Source organism: Hemicordylus capensis, chromosome 15 (genome assembly GCF_027244095.1).
Source record: "Hemicordylus capensis ecotype Gifberg chromosome 15, rHemCap1.1.pri, whole genome shotgun sequence".
Taxonomy (NCBI): Eukaryota; Metazoa; Chordata; class Lepidosauria; order Squamata; family Cordylidae; genus Hemicordylus; species Hemicordylus capensis.
Window position 1 is genome coordinate 398,042 of NC_069671.1, and position 18,268 is coordinate 416,309.

The following is an 18,268-nucleotide window of genomic DNA, read 5'->3' on the forward strand; positions in this document are numbered from 1 at the left end:
ACAATCAGAGAGTGGACTGGGGGCTGGCGCAGCTGTATTGCCTTGCAGGCTGGCCATCTGTCAGGTCGAGCTGCATGGTTAACTGCCGCTCTACCTGATGAATGGCAGGCAGCATGGGGGAGAGAGAAGCCATCTGAGGTGCCCCCTGGCTCGTGAGGATGTGCCGCTACTGGTTCTTTGACCGGACCCCCCCCCCCGGCTGCCTTCCCCCTTATTCTGGGACTTCAAGGAAAGCCTGTGGCTAGCTCCTTCTTTCACTCTCTCGCTCCTGGGAGGGAGGTTATAACTTCTAAATAAAACACAGCATTCTGACTGACTGACTAATTGGGCAACTCCAAACTTGCCCTGTCTGAAATGTGTGTGTGCCTTTAAGGCAGAAATATTTATTTCCGCTTTTTAAGAATTCTGAGGTCACTGTCTTCTTCCATTTATGGGCTGCCGAACAGGCACCGCTTGGAAACCAGGCCAGGCCAAAAGAGTCAAGGAAGCCCAACACTCTACAGTCCTTGTGCCAGTTTTTGTTTGTGGTTGGGTGCTTATTTTGCTTTTTACCTTGTTTACTGCAGATCTCTGTTTGTTGCTGGTCACAGACCATAATAAACGGATTATTTACACTTAGACCTATTATGGTCATAGACCATCATAAACATCGTGAACTGCTTTTTACGCCCCTCCCTCCCTCCCTCCCCACTCTTTTGTTCCTTTCCTTTTGCTTTTGCAGAGTCCTAGTAGTATTGACCAGAGAGGCCCTCAGAATAAGCTCTGTGGACAGGTCTGTGACTTATATTACGGCTTCACGGCCACATCGGATCAAGGAGCCTCTCAAGCAAATGTTGCAGAGAACTGCGGCCAATTCTATGCAGTTTATTCCAAGTAATGGACTCATTGGGGCTTACTCCCAAGTAACTGCTGAGTGCAGCCCAAGGACATACCCCACAGATGGACAAATCAAAGGTCATGGGTGGCATCTCTCAAAGGACACATCCCACAAATGTTCATATTGTGTGTGAGAGAGAAATAATAAGGCTCCCTTAAAAAAAAAAAGGATGCATGTGAATATCGGTGAGAAGAAAGGACAGCCGTGGGCTCTGTGTGCAGCCCAAGACACGGTGCTATTTCGCGGTGGTGTGGAACCCCCTGCCCCACTTCAGTGGGTCTCCTTGGCTTGGTCCTGCACGAGGCGGGGAGGAAGAGGGCCGCGAGGGCCGAGAGGGGGAGGGATGGAGCCGGCGCTGCTGGGGGGAAGAGGCGGCAAGGGGCCTTGGGGGCGGGCGAGGGCATTGCGGCTTTGCACAGGGAATGCACCAAGTCGAAGGGCTCGCCTCCTCCCTCCACCGCCAGCCAGCCAAGGGGCAAAGCGAGCGCAAAGCTGGGCTGAGAGAAGGAAACAGCGTCCCAGCGCCGAGAAAACCCAAACCGTGGGCTGGTGGCCGCCTTCCCTCCGGGGCTTTCGAACTGATCTCAGGGTGGGACCTGCCTCCTCTCCTCTCAGCCCTGCCCAGCCCCCTCCCCTGCCCTCTGGCCCCGGCCCCGACAGGCAGCCGCCGCCGCCCCTGTTCCCAGCACCGTTCTGGGCTCAGGACATTAGGCAGGGACTTTCGGTCTGGGGGGGGGTTTGTTTCTCTCCTTGTTCTGGGGCAGCCACTCCAGCACCCGCTTCCCTTGTGCCCCCCACCCCACCCCCACCCGGCCTCTCGGCACACCCAGCCCTGACGACAGCCGCTCGCGGCCAAGCAGCCCTTTCTCTCCAGAAGAGAAGTCCAGGATTCCGGTGAAGACAGCCTGCCAGAGGGCAGGGGCAGCACCCAGCCGCAGGCATCAGCCCCAGCAGACCTGGACGGGGGAGAATTTCCAGAGGTCCGGGTGGCCCATGTGCAGCAGGCGCTGGTAGGGGGAGGCGCTCCACCGGAAGGCGGGCAGGTCGTCCCAGGTCGGCCCGCTGGTGGCGATGAAGCTGTAGTTCCTGGCCAGCTCCAGGGAAGTGACCTGAGGGCGGGGGGGGGGAGGAGGCCGCGTCAGCCCCACACAGCTCCGGGGGGAGGCCAAGCGGGAGCCAGGGCCAGGCTGAGCCCTCCGGCCTAGGAGCACACGGAGAGCTCCGGGCACCAACCGGGCTGCAGAGGCCGCTCATGCCTGCGTGTGCCAAGAGGCTCTGCTCTTATTTTCAAAAAGGGAATCCCGTTCCTAGACCTCATGGCTGCAAGGGCCGCTTTGGAGCCGTGGGAGCCGGCCTCATGAGAGCCAAGGGGCCAGACGGGTGCCCGGCGCAGCCCTGCAAGGCCTGGGTGTCCCCCCAGACCCAGATATTCCTCACTGCTAAGGGTCTCTTCAAAAAGCCGCCCACCCCGGCCTGACCCAAGAGAAGCAAGGCGAGAGGTGCCCCCTGACTCCGCACCTCTGGAGCCAGATCAAACTTTCTTTCCCAGGGAGCCGAAGGCTGGGAGAAAGACGGACCTGGGGTGTGTGTGTGTATGTGTGTGTTGGGGGGGCGGGGAGGAGCCGTGGCTCAGTGGCACCCCTCAAACAGGTTAGGGTGGGGCCTGCAGATTCCCACACAGCCCCCCCCTGCCCCCATCATTTGCATGCCGACAGCCTCCTGCTAGGGCCCTGCATGACTGGCCGTGGACCTGCCCCACTTCCAAGCCTCTAACAACAGCCAGCCCAGCTGGAAGCAGAAAGAGCCACCAGCCGCCCTCGGCCACCTTGGCCTGCCTCCTATTCCCTGGGCTGCCTTTGGCTGGGTCTCGGGAAAGCTCTGCTGGCCAGTCTCGGAGTCCTGAGGCCGGCAAACCCCAACCCCCCCCCCGGTTTGCAGGGACACCCCAGGGGCGGATTCCCCCGGCGAAGGGAGCCACGGCCACCATCCTTGGCCCCCGCTGGGGCACCTCAGACTGGTCGCGAAAACCAAGCAGTCTCTGCAAGCCTGAAGCCTGCGCCCAGCCCTCGGCCAGGGAGACCCACGGCGGCTTCTTGGGCTTCCCGAACAAAAACAGGCTCTCAGGCCTGCCACTCTTGCCTCTGGGGAAAGAGGCGCCCCACGTTCCTGTCCGGAGCGGCTTGTCCCAAATGAGCCGGGGCTGCTAAAGGAGGCGGCCTGGGTTGCTCCTCTCCCTCCCCCCCACCCAAGACCGATGGGAGCCGGAGCAGCAGAGGACAAAAGCAGCAGGCACCCAAGTCCGCTCCCCGGGCGCTCCCAACGCTCTTTTGCCTGCCCCGCCCCTTGGCAGAAACCCTCCCAGCTCCTCTCCAGACTGGACCCCCCCTCCCCGCCCGGCTCTCCTTCCACCCACAGAGCCCCTCACCTTCATGTCGGTGGCCCCATGCGGCCGCTGGCGAAGGGCCCCAAAGGGGTACGTGCCGTTGGCCGGGTTCAGGTCCGAGCGGGCAGCAATCGAATTCTCGCCATTCTGGGGCGGGTTGCAGGCTTGGCATCGGGAGAGGGGGTCCCTGGGGAAGTTGTTGAACCTGGGCAGAGAAGAGGGAGGGGGGAGGAGGCGGCTTCAGCGCTGGGGAGGGGGCCGGAAAGAACCCCCAGAATGGGTGGGATTGGAGCTCCTTCCCGACAAGGAAAGGCCAAGGGGCCGGGATGATTCCCTTTAGGGAAGAAGCAACGGAGGATGATGACAGAGGTTTACAAAAAGAAGTATATCATGTGGGAGAAGTGGGGGCAGAGAAGTTGCTCTCAAGGTCGCCGGATGGCAGCAGGATGCCCCTGTTCAGGACGCTGCAGCTGCCTCCGACGGAATCAGAGCCTTGCTCCGTCTAGCACCGCATCGTCCACACTGGCTGGCAGCAGCAGCTCTCCCAGGTTTCAGGCTCAGGAAGGAGCCTCTCTCGGGGAGGGAACCGGGGCCTCCCGCAGGCCGAGCAGACGCCCCGGCATAGAGCTCCGGCCCCATCCTGGGTTGGGGGGGGTGGACTGAGGGAAGCACATCTTCACACAACGCACCATCAATGCATTGAATTCCCTGCCACAAGCTGTGGGGGTGGCCCCTGTCTTAGATGGCTTTAAAAGGGAGTTAGACACATTCTGGCTTCTTTAAAAGGGGCTGAGACAGATTCCTGGAGGACAGGGCTACCCATGGCTACTAGCCTGGTGGCTATGGGCCCCCTCCAGCCTCAGAGGCACGATGCCTCTCCATCCCAGTGGCAGGGGAGAGAGGGCAGGCACAGACCTCTTGCCTGGGGGCTCCCCAGAGGCGTCTGGTGGGGGCCACTGTGGGAAACAGGAGGCTGGACTCGATGGGCCTCCTTGCAGGGCCTGATCCAGCAGCAGGGCTGCTCTGATGTTCTGTATGCAGACAACTCACACCCACAGAGGGCGGCACCAGCAACGCCTCACCTCATGAGTCGGATCATAGAATCCATGTCCCGGACTAGCGTCTGGTTGCGCCGGAAGATCTGGGCCCGGGGATTCTTGTCGTAGGTGAACCAGTCTCCGTATTTCTGCACCAGCTGAGGGAGGCCGCTGGCGTTGAAGATCTCTGTGAAGTACCTGCACGTGGAGACCCTTCATATAGGAATATATATTCCATAGACACCCCACTCGTGCGTGCGTGTGTGTGTGTCTCGATCTCCCACGTTTCCAAACCACATCCACACGCTTACAAAGATAAAATGCACCAGATTTCCACAGGAACAGCACAAAAACCACAGAAAGGAATACAAAAAGGAAATTCTAAACACCCCCCAAAGGGGAAGAATTTTCAGAGTCTGCTTCAAAACTGAGAGTGTGAAGAACCTGCGGGGTGGTGGTGGTGGGGGGGTGTCCCACGGCTGCAGTGCCAGCCCCCCCCCACACACACACCCCACGGGCTCGCTGCTACACCTAATTACTGCCATCGTGGTGGTGCGAAGCTGCATGCACATGGCCGTTGGCTGTAGCCCCTCAAGAATGCTTGGATCCTGCCTCCCAAGCCCGCTGCCTTCCCAGCCCTTCTTTCTTTCTGGGCCCGGCTGCCGGGCTGCTTCTTGCTTCTCTGTCTCTTCTCCTTGGGGAGCACCTTCCCACAGACCCCGGCTCCCCCCCTTCCCGAGCCAGAGCCAAGGACTCCTTACGGAACGTTGTAGCTGGCCCAGTAGCCCTCCTGGTACAGCAGGCCGGTCTTGTCGTCCGCCATCACCATCCCCCTGCGAGAGACAGAGAGGCAAACGGGCTCAGCAGGAGCCAGAGGCCAGGCCACACCTGCGTCCACGGAGGCTTCCGGACCAGAAGACGGCAGGCGCCCCGGCCCCAGTGCCGGCGAGGGCCTATTGTGGCCCCCCCGCAACACACACACACACACAAGTGGAGATGCAGGAAGCCACACACAGTCAACGTATGCAACGAAAGAAACGTCCCGCAGGCCAGGTTCCCGTCCCCATCCGCACGAAGCTCCCGTCTCAAGGTGCAGGAGCGTGTCCTGGAATCAGAGGGAGCCTTTCCATAACCAGTGCTGAGGGGTCCCAAGAGCCCAGCAGCCAACATCAGCCAGCCCCGAGGAAGTCCTAGTCCCGCTTCCGAAGCGCTGGGTGGGGGGCGGAATGGCCAAGCTCTAACCGAGCAGCACAGAAGCCGCAGTGAGCAGACAGAGCATCTGAGGCGTCCAGCCGAGGGTGGGGGGGGGCAGTTATGCCTGGCCCGCTCTAAGCATCTCTCGTGGCCACTCCAGCATGGACCACGGCTTTGGAGCCTGCAGGGCTCGCTGCTTCATCAGTCCAGCCGGTAAGCCGCTGGGAGGGCACGTTCACACCCAAACCCAGCATACAAAGTCTAGGCCTCAACCAGCAAGCCAAGAACCGTCCCAAGCCATGCAGGCGAGAGGAGAGCCCCGCAGAAGACGGCGGCACGGCCCTGGGCAGGGGAGGAAGGCGGCCAGCGCTTGCAGCCTGCCACACTTACGGGATCTGCTCCAGAACCGTGAGGACGCCCTTCTGGAGACTGGACTTGCCCGGGACAAATGCCTTATAATCCACGACCATCCACTGGTTATTGTAGCTGCAGAGAAATCCAAGCAGGGGGAGGTTTGGGAAGCACCAGGCACTGGCACGAGGGGTCAGCAGCTGGGGGGCCCTGAACGGAATCCAGCCCCCAGAGGTGCCAGAAAACATGTAAAATCTTGGCTTTTTGCCCCGGCATTTATTTGATTCTCTGCTGCTGCTCTTTAAATTTTTTAATCAGATTTGTTTAATATTTTTCCCCCACTTAATATTTTAATTGTGTCTTTTTTACCATCTTGTGTTTAATTTTTTTTGCTGTAAACTGCCTTGGGATTGCTTTAATGAAAGGCGGTATATAAATTTAACAATAAATAAATAAATAATACAATCTGCACCTGCCCGCCCACCCCCAGGTGCCCAAGAGAGCACAGAGAGCAGGGATCTGGCCACAGGCCTGTGGGAAGCAGCTCCCCCCTGCACCCCCCCCCCGCCCCCTTCCCCAAGTGGCTCTTTAGCAAATCCAGCTGCTCTCCACGGAGGTAAATCTTACACAGCAGGGCAGGGCTGCCAAGGAGACACGGCCACCACGTGGTTGCCCGGAAAACCACAGCTAAGTTCTAAGCCACATTCCCCCAAGGCTACAGGCAGGGGCTTCCTGGAGTTCGGCAGGAAGGAGCACAGAAACCGTGCGGAAGAAAACACAATTCCGCTCCCGGAGAACCTCACCTTTCTTTCTTTTTTTAAAAAGCAGCTTTCTGGCACTCACGGCTGTGAAGATCAAAGGTGCACCTCGGTGCTTTGGGAGCCTGGACCGAAAGGCCTTTGGAGCCCACCCCCCCCACCCCACTGCATCATTAATTAACATGTAGGTTCTAGAGGGCACAACCCACACCACCCAGGACAGACTGAAGAGGGTTGGGGGGCTTCCAGAGGGTGGGGAGGCCCTGGACTCTGGCCCCGAAGTCCAGGGGTAAGAGCAACTCTGGTGGAGACGTTCCCTAAAGGGTGCAGGCCATGCCGACTGACACCTTTAGGGAGGAGAAAAGGGGCTGGCACATGCCTTATCACCTAAAGGAGCTCTTCAGATCAAAATCCATGTCAAGGTAGGCTGCCGGCCCGAGTCCATTCCTGTCCCTGCATGACTCACTGGGGCCTCGTGTGCTGCAGCAGCTGCCCGCAGAACATCCCCAGAGAGGGAATCCCGAATCCCCACATCAGGCTCCAGAGGGAGGGCCAGAGACAACCTCCAGAGCTGGGGGAGGACACGGGCCTGGCTGGCTGCCCACCAGCGGCCCCCACGAGGCCTCCCAGGCACGCGCCCGACTCACGTGCCACTGTTGAACTGCTGGAAGGCGCGCGCCCATTCCGCCCCACTCCGGCCCAGCCGATTGGCCACCACGTTGCGCAGCCATTCCGAGACGCTCTCCGTGGGCTGGATGTACTTCCACAGGGCCCCGTTGCTGTTCCCGATGGTGGTCTCCAGAGCCACCTGCAGAGAGACACGCTCCGATCAGGCCCAGCGGCTGGGCAGTCGCAGCGAGGGCAGGCCGTGGCTCTGGTGTGCTGCGCAAAGCTCCGTGCGCATTGACATGGAAGGTGCAGGCAGTGGAGCCAACGCAAGAACGGCCCAGACAAGCACGTGAAGGACAGCCCTGCTGCTGGATCAGGCCTCAGCTCTGCCTCGCCCAGCCCCCTGCCCCCCACAGTGCCCACCAGACGCCCCAGAGAAGCCCACAGGCAGGAGGGGAGGGCAGGGGCCCCTCGCCTGCCTTTGGCTTCCCTGCAGCTGCCTCCGAGGCTGGAGGGGCCCAGAGCCGTGGATGGCCCTGCCCTCCCTGAATGGGTCTGAACCCCTTGTCAAGCCACCCAAGCGGCTGGCCACCACCACACCCGCTGGCAGAGGACCCCACCAACCAACCAACAAGGCCCTGTGTGGAAGAGGTCTGCCCTTTGGCCGGCCCGAAATGCCCTGGCCATCGGTTTCACGGGATGCTGGACTAGAGAGACGCAGGGTCTTCCTTGCCGGAAGAGGGGCTGGCAGGAGACAGAGGTGTTTGTGGTGTGGGGGGAAATGGGGAAAGCCTGGGGCAGGCAGCATAGAGCCGGGCGGTGGTGCTCCGCCCCTTCCTCCGGGGCCAGGCCCTTCCAGCCCCTCCAGGCCTGCAGAGAGGGGGCGGGCAGGCAGGACTCACCAAGCCGCTGCTCAAGATGTAGAAGTCGTCGCCAGAGAAGAGGGTGCCCGGGTAGGAGGAGAAAGCCTGGGTGTGCCCAGGGATGGGGGTGCCACCTGGAGACAAAAGCAGCCGTCAGCACCTTCCCGGCCACAGACACCACGGCCCGCCCTGGTGCCCGCCTTGAAGGGTGGGCCGAGGTCTGCACCCCCCCCACCCCCTTCTGTGGCCAAGCAGAATGGGAATCGGGGCCGCTCCCTAGAGCAGCTCACGCCTCCGGTGTATCTGAGAAGCTCCGGGCTGGAGGCGTCTGGTGCGGCACAGAGAGCAAGAGTGCGGAAACCTGTTGGCCAAGCCGGGGGGGTGGGGGCTGTGACAGGGGGAGGGGGGGCTTGTGTCCACCCCCTGCTTGTGGGCTTCTGAAGGCAGAGCCGTGGCGGGCCGCTCTGGGAAACAAAAAGCGGGGCTGATGCTGACCCACTTGCCGCAACTGCCCGTGCTGGGATGGCGGGGCGGGGGGGCTCTCTCTCCTGCCCCCCAGGGCAGTACCTTCCATTTCCAGCAGCGGGGTGGGGGTGGGCTTTGCTCCAGACAAAGGGGGCGGCAGCAGAAAGCGCAGAGGTGCTGGGAGGAGGCAAAAGGGACGCTGGGAAATAACGCTCCTCCCAGCGCTTTCCCAGGGAAAACTGCATTCCCCGGATGCCCTTGGGAGCCCCGCTCGCCTCCCTCCCACCCAGCATCGCCGTGCTTCCGGGCGCCTCTGGTTTCAGTGCAAAGCTGTCACACACACACACACACCCCCAGTGCTGGAAACAGAGAGTAGTGCATGGGGGAGGGGCACGGGGAAGCCCCACCCCACCTACCCACCCACCCCCCCACCCCCTGGCAGCACTGGGGACATGCCCAACAGTCACTGGCATCGGACTTTTGCTCTCAGCCAGCCAGCAGGCCGCGTTCCGACAACCCTGCCTGGCTCTGGCTTGAGCCCCGTCTGCAAATGGGGAAATAAGAAGGGCTTCTCTTTGGATCCCTGAGAGAACGGAGAACGGAGGGGAGCTCTCTGCAGGCTCAGGATGACGGGCAGGGGTTGGAGCTCGGGGGGGGGGGGGTCTCCCTTCCGTGGAACAAGCGGCCCTCTTGTGGCTCCCCAAAGACCCTCCGTTTTGGCGGCAGCAGCTGGCCGCGAAGCACGACGAGAGGGCAGCCGCCGCTCTCTTCGCCCCAGCCTGGCGGTTCTTGGGGTCCCGGCTGCTGTTCATTGCTGTGAAGAGCATCGCTGCTCCAGCCCCCCTCGTGGACGCCACCTGCAGGGCCTGCCGGAGACCTCCTCAGCTGGGGTGCTGGCTGCCCCCCCCGGCCCCCCCCCCGCTTTGGGGCTGCTCACTTGTGCGCGAAGTCCGGAAGGGCAAGGTGTACTTCTTCAGGATGCGCAGCATGGCCTGGTAGGTGTTCCAGGTGTCGTGGGAGACAAGCAGGTCCCGGTTGCCGGGCAGCAGCTTGATGAGGGCTGAGCAGGACCCGGAGCCCAGGACCCGCTGCCTTCCGGACTTGTTGAAGGCCGACTCCAGGTCTTCCAAATCGCCCCCGAGCTGGAACAGACTAGCGGAGGGAGCCAGGCAGGTGGGCTGAGAGGACTCCCAGATGCAGTCCACTACAACTCCCAGCATCCCCAGCTGCAGTGGCCTTTGGCTGGAGATGATGGGAGTTGCAGTCCACGACAGCTGGGGATCCCCGTTAGAGGGAACACTGCTGAGAAGGCAGCCGCTGCCCCCTCAGTGAGCACACACCCACTAGCGCTGGTGTGCCTGGGGATGATGGGAGTTGTAGTCCAGCAGCATCTGGGGGCCCAAGAGTGAGGAGCCGCATATTAAGATCATCGGGGGAGGTCTGGTTGCGGCTGCCGCTGGCTCGTTTGGTGGTGACCCAAAAGCGGGCTCTCTCTAGGGTTGCCCCATCGAGGCTCTGGAACACCCTCCCACATGACATCAGAATCTCCCCATCCCTGGCTGTTTTTAAATGACTTTTGAAAACACACCTGTTTCATCAGGCTTTCAGTGTATGCTGTTTTAAAGTTGCATTTATGGTCATTTGAATCCGTCTGATATGCTTTTGGGGTCTTAGTTGCTGTCTCTTTACATTGTAAACCACCCTGAGATTTTATTGAGGACAGCATATAAAAGGTGTTCAATCAATACAATGAACGTGGTCGAGTGACTCAACCGCTGGGATCCTCGGCTGGGGGGACCCCAGGCACAAAGCCCGCTCCGGGACCACCATGGGCGAAGGCCTCCGGGTAACAGACCTCACAGGGCTGTTGTGAGAAGTGCACGGAGGCAGAAAGCGTGGGAGAAAAATAAACACGGCAGCCCCAATGGAGGCGAAACCCACTAATTACACCGATAACGAGCGTGTGGAAGCCTCAGGGCTGTGGCGGCCGACATGCAGGCCCAAAGCCCAGAGAGCAACCGGGGGCAGACCCAGGCGAGCAGCTCCGCTGGTCCACACCTTCCTTCGGGGCATCTGCTGAACAGTCCGGCCCAGCTGCGCCTCCAGGCCCCGGGGCCTCCCCCCCCCGCCCGCTGCCCCTGCCCCTCCCACGCAGGCCTTGCACACAGCAGGAAGGGGGACTCACAGGAAGCCAAAGGGGGCGATGGAGAACTGGCCGGTGGGGAAGGCCACCTGCTCGTTGTAGCCATCCTCGAGGCCCTTCAGCTGCAGGAGAGCGAGGCGGACCTGGACAGGCGGGGAGCAGAAGAGCCACTCACTGGCCCGGAGGCGGAAGGCAGGTGCCCACAGCAGACTGCCCTGAGGGCGCCACCCCCACCCCCACCCCCACCCCCACCCCCACCCCGGCGTCCCTACTCAGCTCACCCCCAGGACGTCGTTCTCCTGCGCCTGGTTCGCTGGAGTGGGCAGGGCCTGCTCAAACCCGCCTGCTTGCATGTGCAGGATGCATCCATGCCAACCAACTCGGGCTGCTCTTTGGAGCAAGCAGGCCAACAGAGAGAGGAGACGATGCCCAGGGCAGCCAGGCAGCAACCCTCGGGCGCCACACTTTCCTTCTGCCCACACCTACGGTTTCCAGTCTCTGACAGGCAGCAGCTCCTGGCCACAATAGCTGAAGAACCGGCCTCTCCCTCCAGCTGCAGCCGGGTTAGAACCCTGGTCAGGCAGAAGGTCCCGGCCGTCCAGCACCCTGCTTCTGTGGGGCTGGGGCCGCAGCTCAGAGGCAGAGCATCCGCTCCCCGTCTCCGTCCCTGCTGGCAGCATCTCCAGGCAGGGCCGGGAGAAACTCCTGCCTGGAAGCTTGGAGAGCCAGACCCAGCCGGCGAGGACAGACTAGCGACCAGGCAGCTTCCTACATCCTTCTCACGGTGACCAGCCAGATGCCCCTGGGAAGCCCACAAGCAGCACTTGGGGGGCAGAATTGTGGCCTGTTTCGAAGCTGTTCTTACTGTCTACATTCCCGCTCTGATTTGCGTGGCGTGTTTCCTGCAAACCACTCAGAGCGGTGCGTTGGGGGCAGCCGACAAACATGCTCCACCCATCCCTACCTGGTACCAGTAAGGCGAGTCTGCTTGTGCCTCCATCTGCTGCGCCATCCAGGCCAGGTTGGCTTCGATGTAGCCCTTCAGCTTCTGGCAGTAGTCCGCCTGGTACTTGAAGGGGCCACAGTAGCCCAGCATGGTGTTCATCCAGTGCATGTAGATGAGCTGCAAGGCGCAAGGCAGAGAGTCAGGGGACGGCGGGGGGGGGGAGCAGCCACTCTGGTTGAACTGCCCCCGCAGGATCAGGCCACGCCAGCCCAGGGAACCTTCTGTTCCACCCCTCCCAGCACCTGGCACCGTGTTCTGGTAGACTGCCTCTGAATGGGGAGGTTCGTCTAGGGGGTGAGCAAGAGAGCAAGGAGGGCATGGACTCAAGTCTGAGACAGGGAGAACAGGCAGCGCAGAGTTTCCTGGCTCAGGCATGACGCCCCACGCCGGCCCCGATCCACCCCCAGCACGGCATCCCTCCAGCGATTGTTGCTGGTGTCTGCCTCAATGCTTCTTTGGCGACAGGGAGCCAGCATTTGTTTGTTTATTGCTTCTCCATGAAAACCACTTTGGAAACATTTGTTGCAAAGTGGTCTATAAATATTTGCTGCTGCTGCTGCTGCTGCTGCTGTTGTTAAGCAGCCAGGAAGTTTCTCTCGGGGAGAGGAGGGCAGGGCCGCGGGCAGAGGGCCCACTCCAGGCAGCGGGTGCTCACTCCCCCCCCCCCGTGGTCTGTGGGAGGCCTGAGCCACAGACAGCTCTTCCCCAGCCAAGCCCTCCAGCCGTGCAGGGGGCCCAGCAGAGCAGACACAGGCAGGCCGAGAGGCCGGGACCAGGAAGGGGAAGCCGAGAGGCCGAGAAGGCGGCCCGGAAGGAGCCCGGCTCAGCCTGGCTGGGACATCCTGCCTTTCCGCCCGTCTCCGCTGCAGCTGCCGCGCTGGGCCCATCTGCAGCCCCGGCCGGGGTGGTGCCCAGGCTACAATCCGCCACCCAGAGACCATCCGGACGCCCCTGCTGCCTCTCTAGTTGCCCCAGAGCAGCAAGGGGACGACTCTGTTTTCCGTGAAGGTGCAAAGCAGAGGGAAGGGCACTCTGCACATGTTCAGAGATGACCTCGTTGTTCTCCAGACCTGAAGCCCAGGCCTCGCGCGGCATGTTCTCCCTAGTGAGCCTGAGAGGCAAGGAGGGCGAGGAGACAGACCAGCTGCGCCTGGCCCTCTCTCCCGTGCTCTGCGCCGACACTCACCTGGCCCGACACGGCCGCTTCCGCCAGCCCTGCGGCATAGGCCTGGAGGCTGTCATTGTACTGTGCGTTGGTGGCGAGTTCCAAGGCGGCCCACCTGGCAGAGAGAGAGGGGGGGGGCTCAGGGCTGGGAGAACCCCTCCCCTCTGCATGCTCCCCTTTCCCGCCTGGCACTACAAGGCGGCTGCTGGGGCTGGGGATGATGGGAGTTGTAGTCCAACATCATCTGGGAGCCCAGATTTGGGAGCCCTTGAATGGGGCCCAAGCCAGGCCCCCCTCTGTGGGTGGCTTCCCTGCCCAGCTGCTCTCAGCGAAGGGAAGGCAAGTTACCGCCTCCCTACCGGAGAACCCCCCAGACAGAGGCGGGGGAGGGATCCATCCCAGGGAGTTTAACTTGATGCCACTGATCTCGAGGAGCGGGGGGGGGGCTAAGCAAGGGAGCCCCCCTCCCTTTGAGGACAACCTGGCCAGCAACACGAGAGCAGGCAGAGGCAGAGAGCGCGCGCCGGCACTTTGGTCAGGAGACGGCCCGTCATGTGACTACTAGCAAGGTCCAGCTTCTTCCCCACGGAGACCTCGATGGGGCGGGCGAGGCAGAGGCCCCACACGTGACTCCTGCTGCTGTTTAAGCGGCAGGAACAGCAAGCGGAGGAAGGGCGCGCGACTCTACCCCCCCCCCCGACGACAGACACTCTTGCCGGCAGATCTGGAGTTCAGTCGGCCAGGGGCTCTCTGAAGAAGCGTGGGGACCACACACACACCCCAGATATGGTGGGTGGGACTACAACTCCCATCACTCCCAGCTGCAGTTCATTGCGGCTGAGGCTGATGGGAGTTGTAGTTCAGCAACCTCTGGAGGACCGCCGGTCGGGGTTGGGGTTGGGGTCGCCCGCCCGCCCGTCCTACCCGGTGTCCCGGATCCCTTCGGTCAGGTTGGCCCAGGCGACGGCCGCGGGGTGCCAGCCGCTCACGATCTGCGGCTGCCCCGAAGCGGGGTCCAGCAGCACCGAGCAGCTGCGGGGAGGCTCCGAGCCGGCGCCCGGGAAGCGGGGGGGCCCGGCGGCTTGCAGGGGGCCCGGCGGCGGCAGCAGCAGCCCCAGCGCCGGCAGCAGGAGGAGCCGAGGCGGCAGCAGCGCCATGGACGGCAGGGCGGGCGGGCGCCTGGCAGCTGCTGCGGCTGTACTGGGGGCCCCCACCACGTGAGCCGCCGCTGATCACGCCGCCGCCGGCCGGAGGAGGAGGAGCCCGGCTGGCAGCGGGCCGCTCGCTCACCCGAGGCCGCTGCTGTGCCGGCCACGTCCCCAGGAGGGAGCCCCAGCCACGAGGAGGAGGAGGAGGAGGAGGGCGAGCGGGTGGGGGGGAGCCCCCGGATCTGGCCCCGTCTCGGTCTCCTGGAGGAGGCGGAGGGGCTTACTCGGAAGCAAGCCCGACTCACGGGCTCCTCCCTGCCTAGAACGGGGCTTGCAGCCCCCTCGTCGGGCATTCGGTTTCCAGAGGGAGGGAGCCGTCAGTCGGACTCCCTTGCCGAGAGAGCTCACGGGCGGGCGGGCGGGCGGGCAGGGCGAGAAGGTTGCCCTGCTCTTTGTGTGTGTGTGTCCCCCACCTTCAGGGGTAGACTGCCTTTGCACGTGGAGGCTCCCTCCGACTAGCGGGGCTCCTCCTCAGAACAAGCTGCCAGCGGGGCGCGGGATGGAAGCAAGACGGACCCTCGTGCGGAGCGCAGGGCGGAGGAGCGCTCTTGGGAGTGCAAAGCGCTTCCCGCGTCTCATCTTCTCACCCCAAGCCAGGGACCCTGGAAGGGAAGTACGGTGACTTCTTTTATTTGAACCCGGGGAGTTCCAGTGTGCACCCAGTCCCAGGGCAGCGGCTCTCATAGCACTGGTCGTTCTTTGTTCATCTGCAGGACCTGGTCTGCGGAGGTAGACTGCCTGTGTGCATGGAGGCTCCACGGCACCGCTCGATGAGACCAACGGGGTCTCCTCGCCCAGCATCCACTTTCCAAAGGCAGCCAGTCAGATGCCTTTGAGAGCTGTCGCTGGAAGCTCAGAAGTGCCTTTGACAGTGAGCTGGCCTCCTTCACTGCTGCCATGTTCTCCTGTGATGCGCCCACTGGCTGCACCTGAACCTGTACCTGGGACTGACCGGCTAAAACCTAAGATGGCGACTAGGCCTGCTCAGGATTCAGGAAGCAAGAGATGCCTTGGTGTGGGGAATTCTCACTGAATTCTGGGAAATGACTCCCCAAAGGGATGTGTGTGTTGCTTGTGTCTGGTGAAATGTGTGCCCTTTTATGATGCTTCTGTCCTGCAAACAAGTGCCTTGAGCTGGTAAGACAGATGGGTTGCATGGCCTCTTCCCCCACATTGAATTACTGAGGAGACCAGAGACTGCCGGTTGAGCTGGCCTGGTTTTGCATCCGAAGGACATATTCTCCCTGGAACAAGAGACGCTTGTGGGAACAAGCAGGAAACATCCCTGCTGTTGATAAGAACCAACTAACAAAACATTCAGGATGTGAAAGCATTTGATCGACGCCTTTATGGTCCGATGCACTGCCTCTTTTATTTTATTTATTTACTTATTTATTTGATTTATATTTTGCAGCGTTCAGGAGATTTGATTGATTGATATCTCTGTAAACCGCTTTGGGACAAGCTGTATATAAAAATTTGTCGCATTCAAATCCATATTTGTCCTATTGAGATAGGCAAATGCTAGAGATCAAAGGTTTTAAAACTAGCTAAGAAGACCAGCTGCGAGGAGGCGGGGGGGGGGCGCCTTGGGGCTCCGGGCCTCGCGCCTGACTTGCTGGCGGCCTTGCTTGCCTGCCAGCCCGATCCAGCAGCAGACCGAGTCCTTGTCTCTGCCGGGAGAACATGTCTGTCCGACCCGTTCCGGACCTGCGCTCTCCGAGCCCCACCTGAATCGGAGGCCGACGCTTCCATCGAGCGAACCCCAACCGGGAACATCACCTCGCTACGGCCAGCCTTCGCCCAGCCACACGCATCCCCTCTCTTTGCAATGCTTTGATGGGCCGCAGTGGACGCTTTCGCACACAGTCTGTGTTTCCTGCGGTGCCTGCTTCCGCCAGGAATGGCTGTAGCTGACTCGGGAACTTGAGAGCCCCCGGAGGGCCGTGTGCCTGATCCCCTGGACTCTGGTCTCGCTCCAGGGCCTGCACAGTCTGCAGGGTGACACCCTCTCCTTTGAAGGCAGCTGGGAAACTACACTGGGTGCAGAATGAGGCTGCCAGGAGGCTGCTAGGACAGCATGTACATCTGGCCCCCGTCCGGCAGCCGTTCCCCTTTCCTTTCTGATTGGCATGTGTGTCATACAGGAAGCTGCCTTCTACGGAGTCAGACCCTTGGTCCATCTCGCTCGGGATTGTCTGCTCTGACTGGCAGCAGCTCTTCAGGGTTTCAGGCAGGAGTGGTTGCCCCCACCTGCCCGCCCCTCCCTTACAGGAGCTGTCTCCAGCCTGGGACCACCCCCGGATACCAAGCAGGGACTCGGCTGCTCAGCTATGGCGCGCTTCCCAGCTCCAGTTAGTGCGGACGGACCAGCCCTTGAAGCCATGAATGGCCCTGAGCCCGGCTACCTTCAGGGCCACCTGGGCCCGTAGGGACCTGTTGGGGTCCCCTGAGCTCAGCTTCCCGGGCTCTGCTCTCTGACCCCGTACTAACCCGCGTCCGAGGGGTGGCTCTGGGGGACAGAGACTCTTCCGTGATGGCTCCCCACTAGTGGAGCTCTTTCCCTAGGAGCAGCTTGCCACGAAGCCCCGCTCTCTTCCCAGTTTTAGTGGTGCGCTGAAAACCTTTCTGTCCCATCAGGCATTTAGCGACCGGTTCTGCTGTCACTGCCTTTGATCCGTTCAGACTGGGATGGATGTTTCACTAATCGGTTTTGATTTTTTTTTTAAACTGATGATTGTACATTTTACTCAGATTCATCTCTGTAAGCCACTGCCTTGGGAAAATTATATTTCTAAGGCTGGATACAGATGCCTAAAATAAAGTCAGTGGTCCTCCCCAGCAGCAGGTACATTGCCTTTGAACATGGAGGTTCCATCTGACACTCACTATCTGCCTCTAATAGCCAGTAATCTGTGGATTGTTTTTAAACATCCCCATCAGCACCACACCTAATGGCAGCGCATTCCCTCCAGGAGCTCCTCAAACCTCTTCATCCCAACACACACACACACACACACACACACACGTGCTAGGGATGTGCCCCTTCTGCTGCACTCGGAGACCCGGCCTCGGCGGCACCAAAGTCCACCTTGAGAGGCCTGGGCTGTTTCAGCAGAACGCCCTGGCCTGTCCTGGCCGAAAGAGGCCTTGGGTGGCTGGGTCCAGTCGCTCCGCTCTGAGCATGTGATCCTGGAGGAGCTGCTGTGGCTGCCTTGACCCCCTAATCTCCGAAGGCTCTGATGTCACCACCGGCCAGAGAGAGAGCAGCGGCCCTCCCTCGCTCACTCTTCTCCTGGGGGGGCAGGGAGAGGGGCAGAGGAGGAGAGGCGGGCACCTTGGGGAGCCTAGTCCGCTGCGCAGTTGCTGCAGCCTCCTCTGCAGTGAGTGAGGGGATTCCCATGGCAGGAGCAGGACTCTGGAATGGCTATCCGCTCCTCAGTTTCCAACACAGCTTTTAGAAAAAATGTAAAGGCTTGGCTTTTTGCCCAGGCATTTCTTTGGTTCTCTGCTGCTGCTCTGTATAACCTTTATGGCTTTTATGCTGTTTGTTTTAAATTTTTTAATCAGATTTGTTTGATATCCCCGCCCACACACTTAATATTTTAATTGTGTCTTTTTTACCATCTTGTGTTAAAAATTTTTTGCTGTAAACTGCCTTGGGATTGCTTTAATGAAAGGCGGTATATAAATGTAACAATAAGTAAATAAAATAAACAAACCACCCCCTGAGAAACATGGAGTCGTGTTTGTAACAGACTACAAGGTGGGGGGGGCGGTCAGGGAGGGTCAAGTCTTTGGAGTTCCTCCTGGGCCCTCTGCCTTCACCCCGTTGCCCCCCCTCCCCCCCGCTGCCCAGACTGGGGTTGGGCCTGGGCTAACTCTGGACCCGCCTCTGACACAGAGGAGCTGCTTCTTCTGTGGGTTGGTGCCTTCACGACCAGCCGCCCCCAGAACCCGTCTCCCGCCCCCCCCCACACCCAGCCTGGAACTTGTCCTGCGCTGACACCAACCACCAGGGACCAGCAGAGCCCCCCCACCCCCGGCCCCACCACCTCCGCCTGCCTTGTGCGCCTTGAGCACTGGAGGAGTCTGCTGCCTCTTCCCAAGAGAGAGAGCGTGTGAGGCCTGCTGCCCAGATGCAGCCTCTGTTGCTGTGCTGAATGTCGCGAGATTAGTAGCTGCGTGGAGCATCCCATGTTTTTTTTT

The 18,268-nt window shown here is 61.0% G+C and overlaps 1 protein-coding gene and 1 long non-coding RNA gene across 2 annotated transcripts; one reads left to right on the forward strand and one right to left on the reverse strand.

Moving 5' to 3' along the window:
• Positions 1–848: 848 nt before the first annotated feature.
• Positions 849–14,086, reverse strand: PLBD2 (phospholipase B domain containing 2). Its single transcript, XM_053280208.1, has 12 exons — positions 13,776–14,086; positions 12,873–12,966; positions 11,645–11,803; positions 10,723–10,823; positions 9,475–9,689; positions 8,112–8,206; positions 7,248–7,408; positions 5,882–5,977; positions 5,059–5,130; positions 4,343–4,495; positions 3,303–3,465; positions 849–1,986 (listed from the first exon to the last, which is right to left on the reverse strand). Exons 1-12 carry the CDS (start codon positions 14,006–14,008, stop codon positions 1,819–1,821), a joined length of 1,710 nt encoding a protein of 569 aa, XP_053136183.1. The 5' UTR covers positions 14,009–14,086; the 3' UTR covers positions 849–1,818.
• A 50-nt stretch (positions 14,087–14,136) lies between these two features.
• On the forward strand, positions 14,137–17,795 carry LOC128338158 (uncharacterized). Its single transcript, XR_008312533.1, has 2 exons — positions 14,137–14,672; positions 14,773–17,795. It is a non-coding gene; the product is annotated as an uncharacterized LOC128338158 (long non-coding RNA).
• Positions 17,796–18,268: the final 473 nt, after the last annotated feature.

What these genes read in the sequence shown, in the direction of transcription:
- PLBD2 (XM_053280208.1), bottom strand. Translation starts at nt 14,008, where the DNA reads ATGGCGCTGCTGCCGCCTCGGCTCCTCCTGCTGCCGGCGCTGGGGCTG. An exon ending in GAAGGGATCCGGGACACCGG is followed by an intron (nt 12,967 to 13,775) that starts GTAGGACGGGCG and finishes TCTCTCTGCCAG; the next exon opens with GTGGGCCGCCTTGGAACTCG. An exon ending in CAGCAGTTCAACAGTGGCAC is followed by an intron (nt 5,978 to 7,247) that starts GTGAGTCGGGCG and finishes ATTTCTCTGCAG; the next exon opens with CTACAATAACCAGTGGATGG.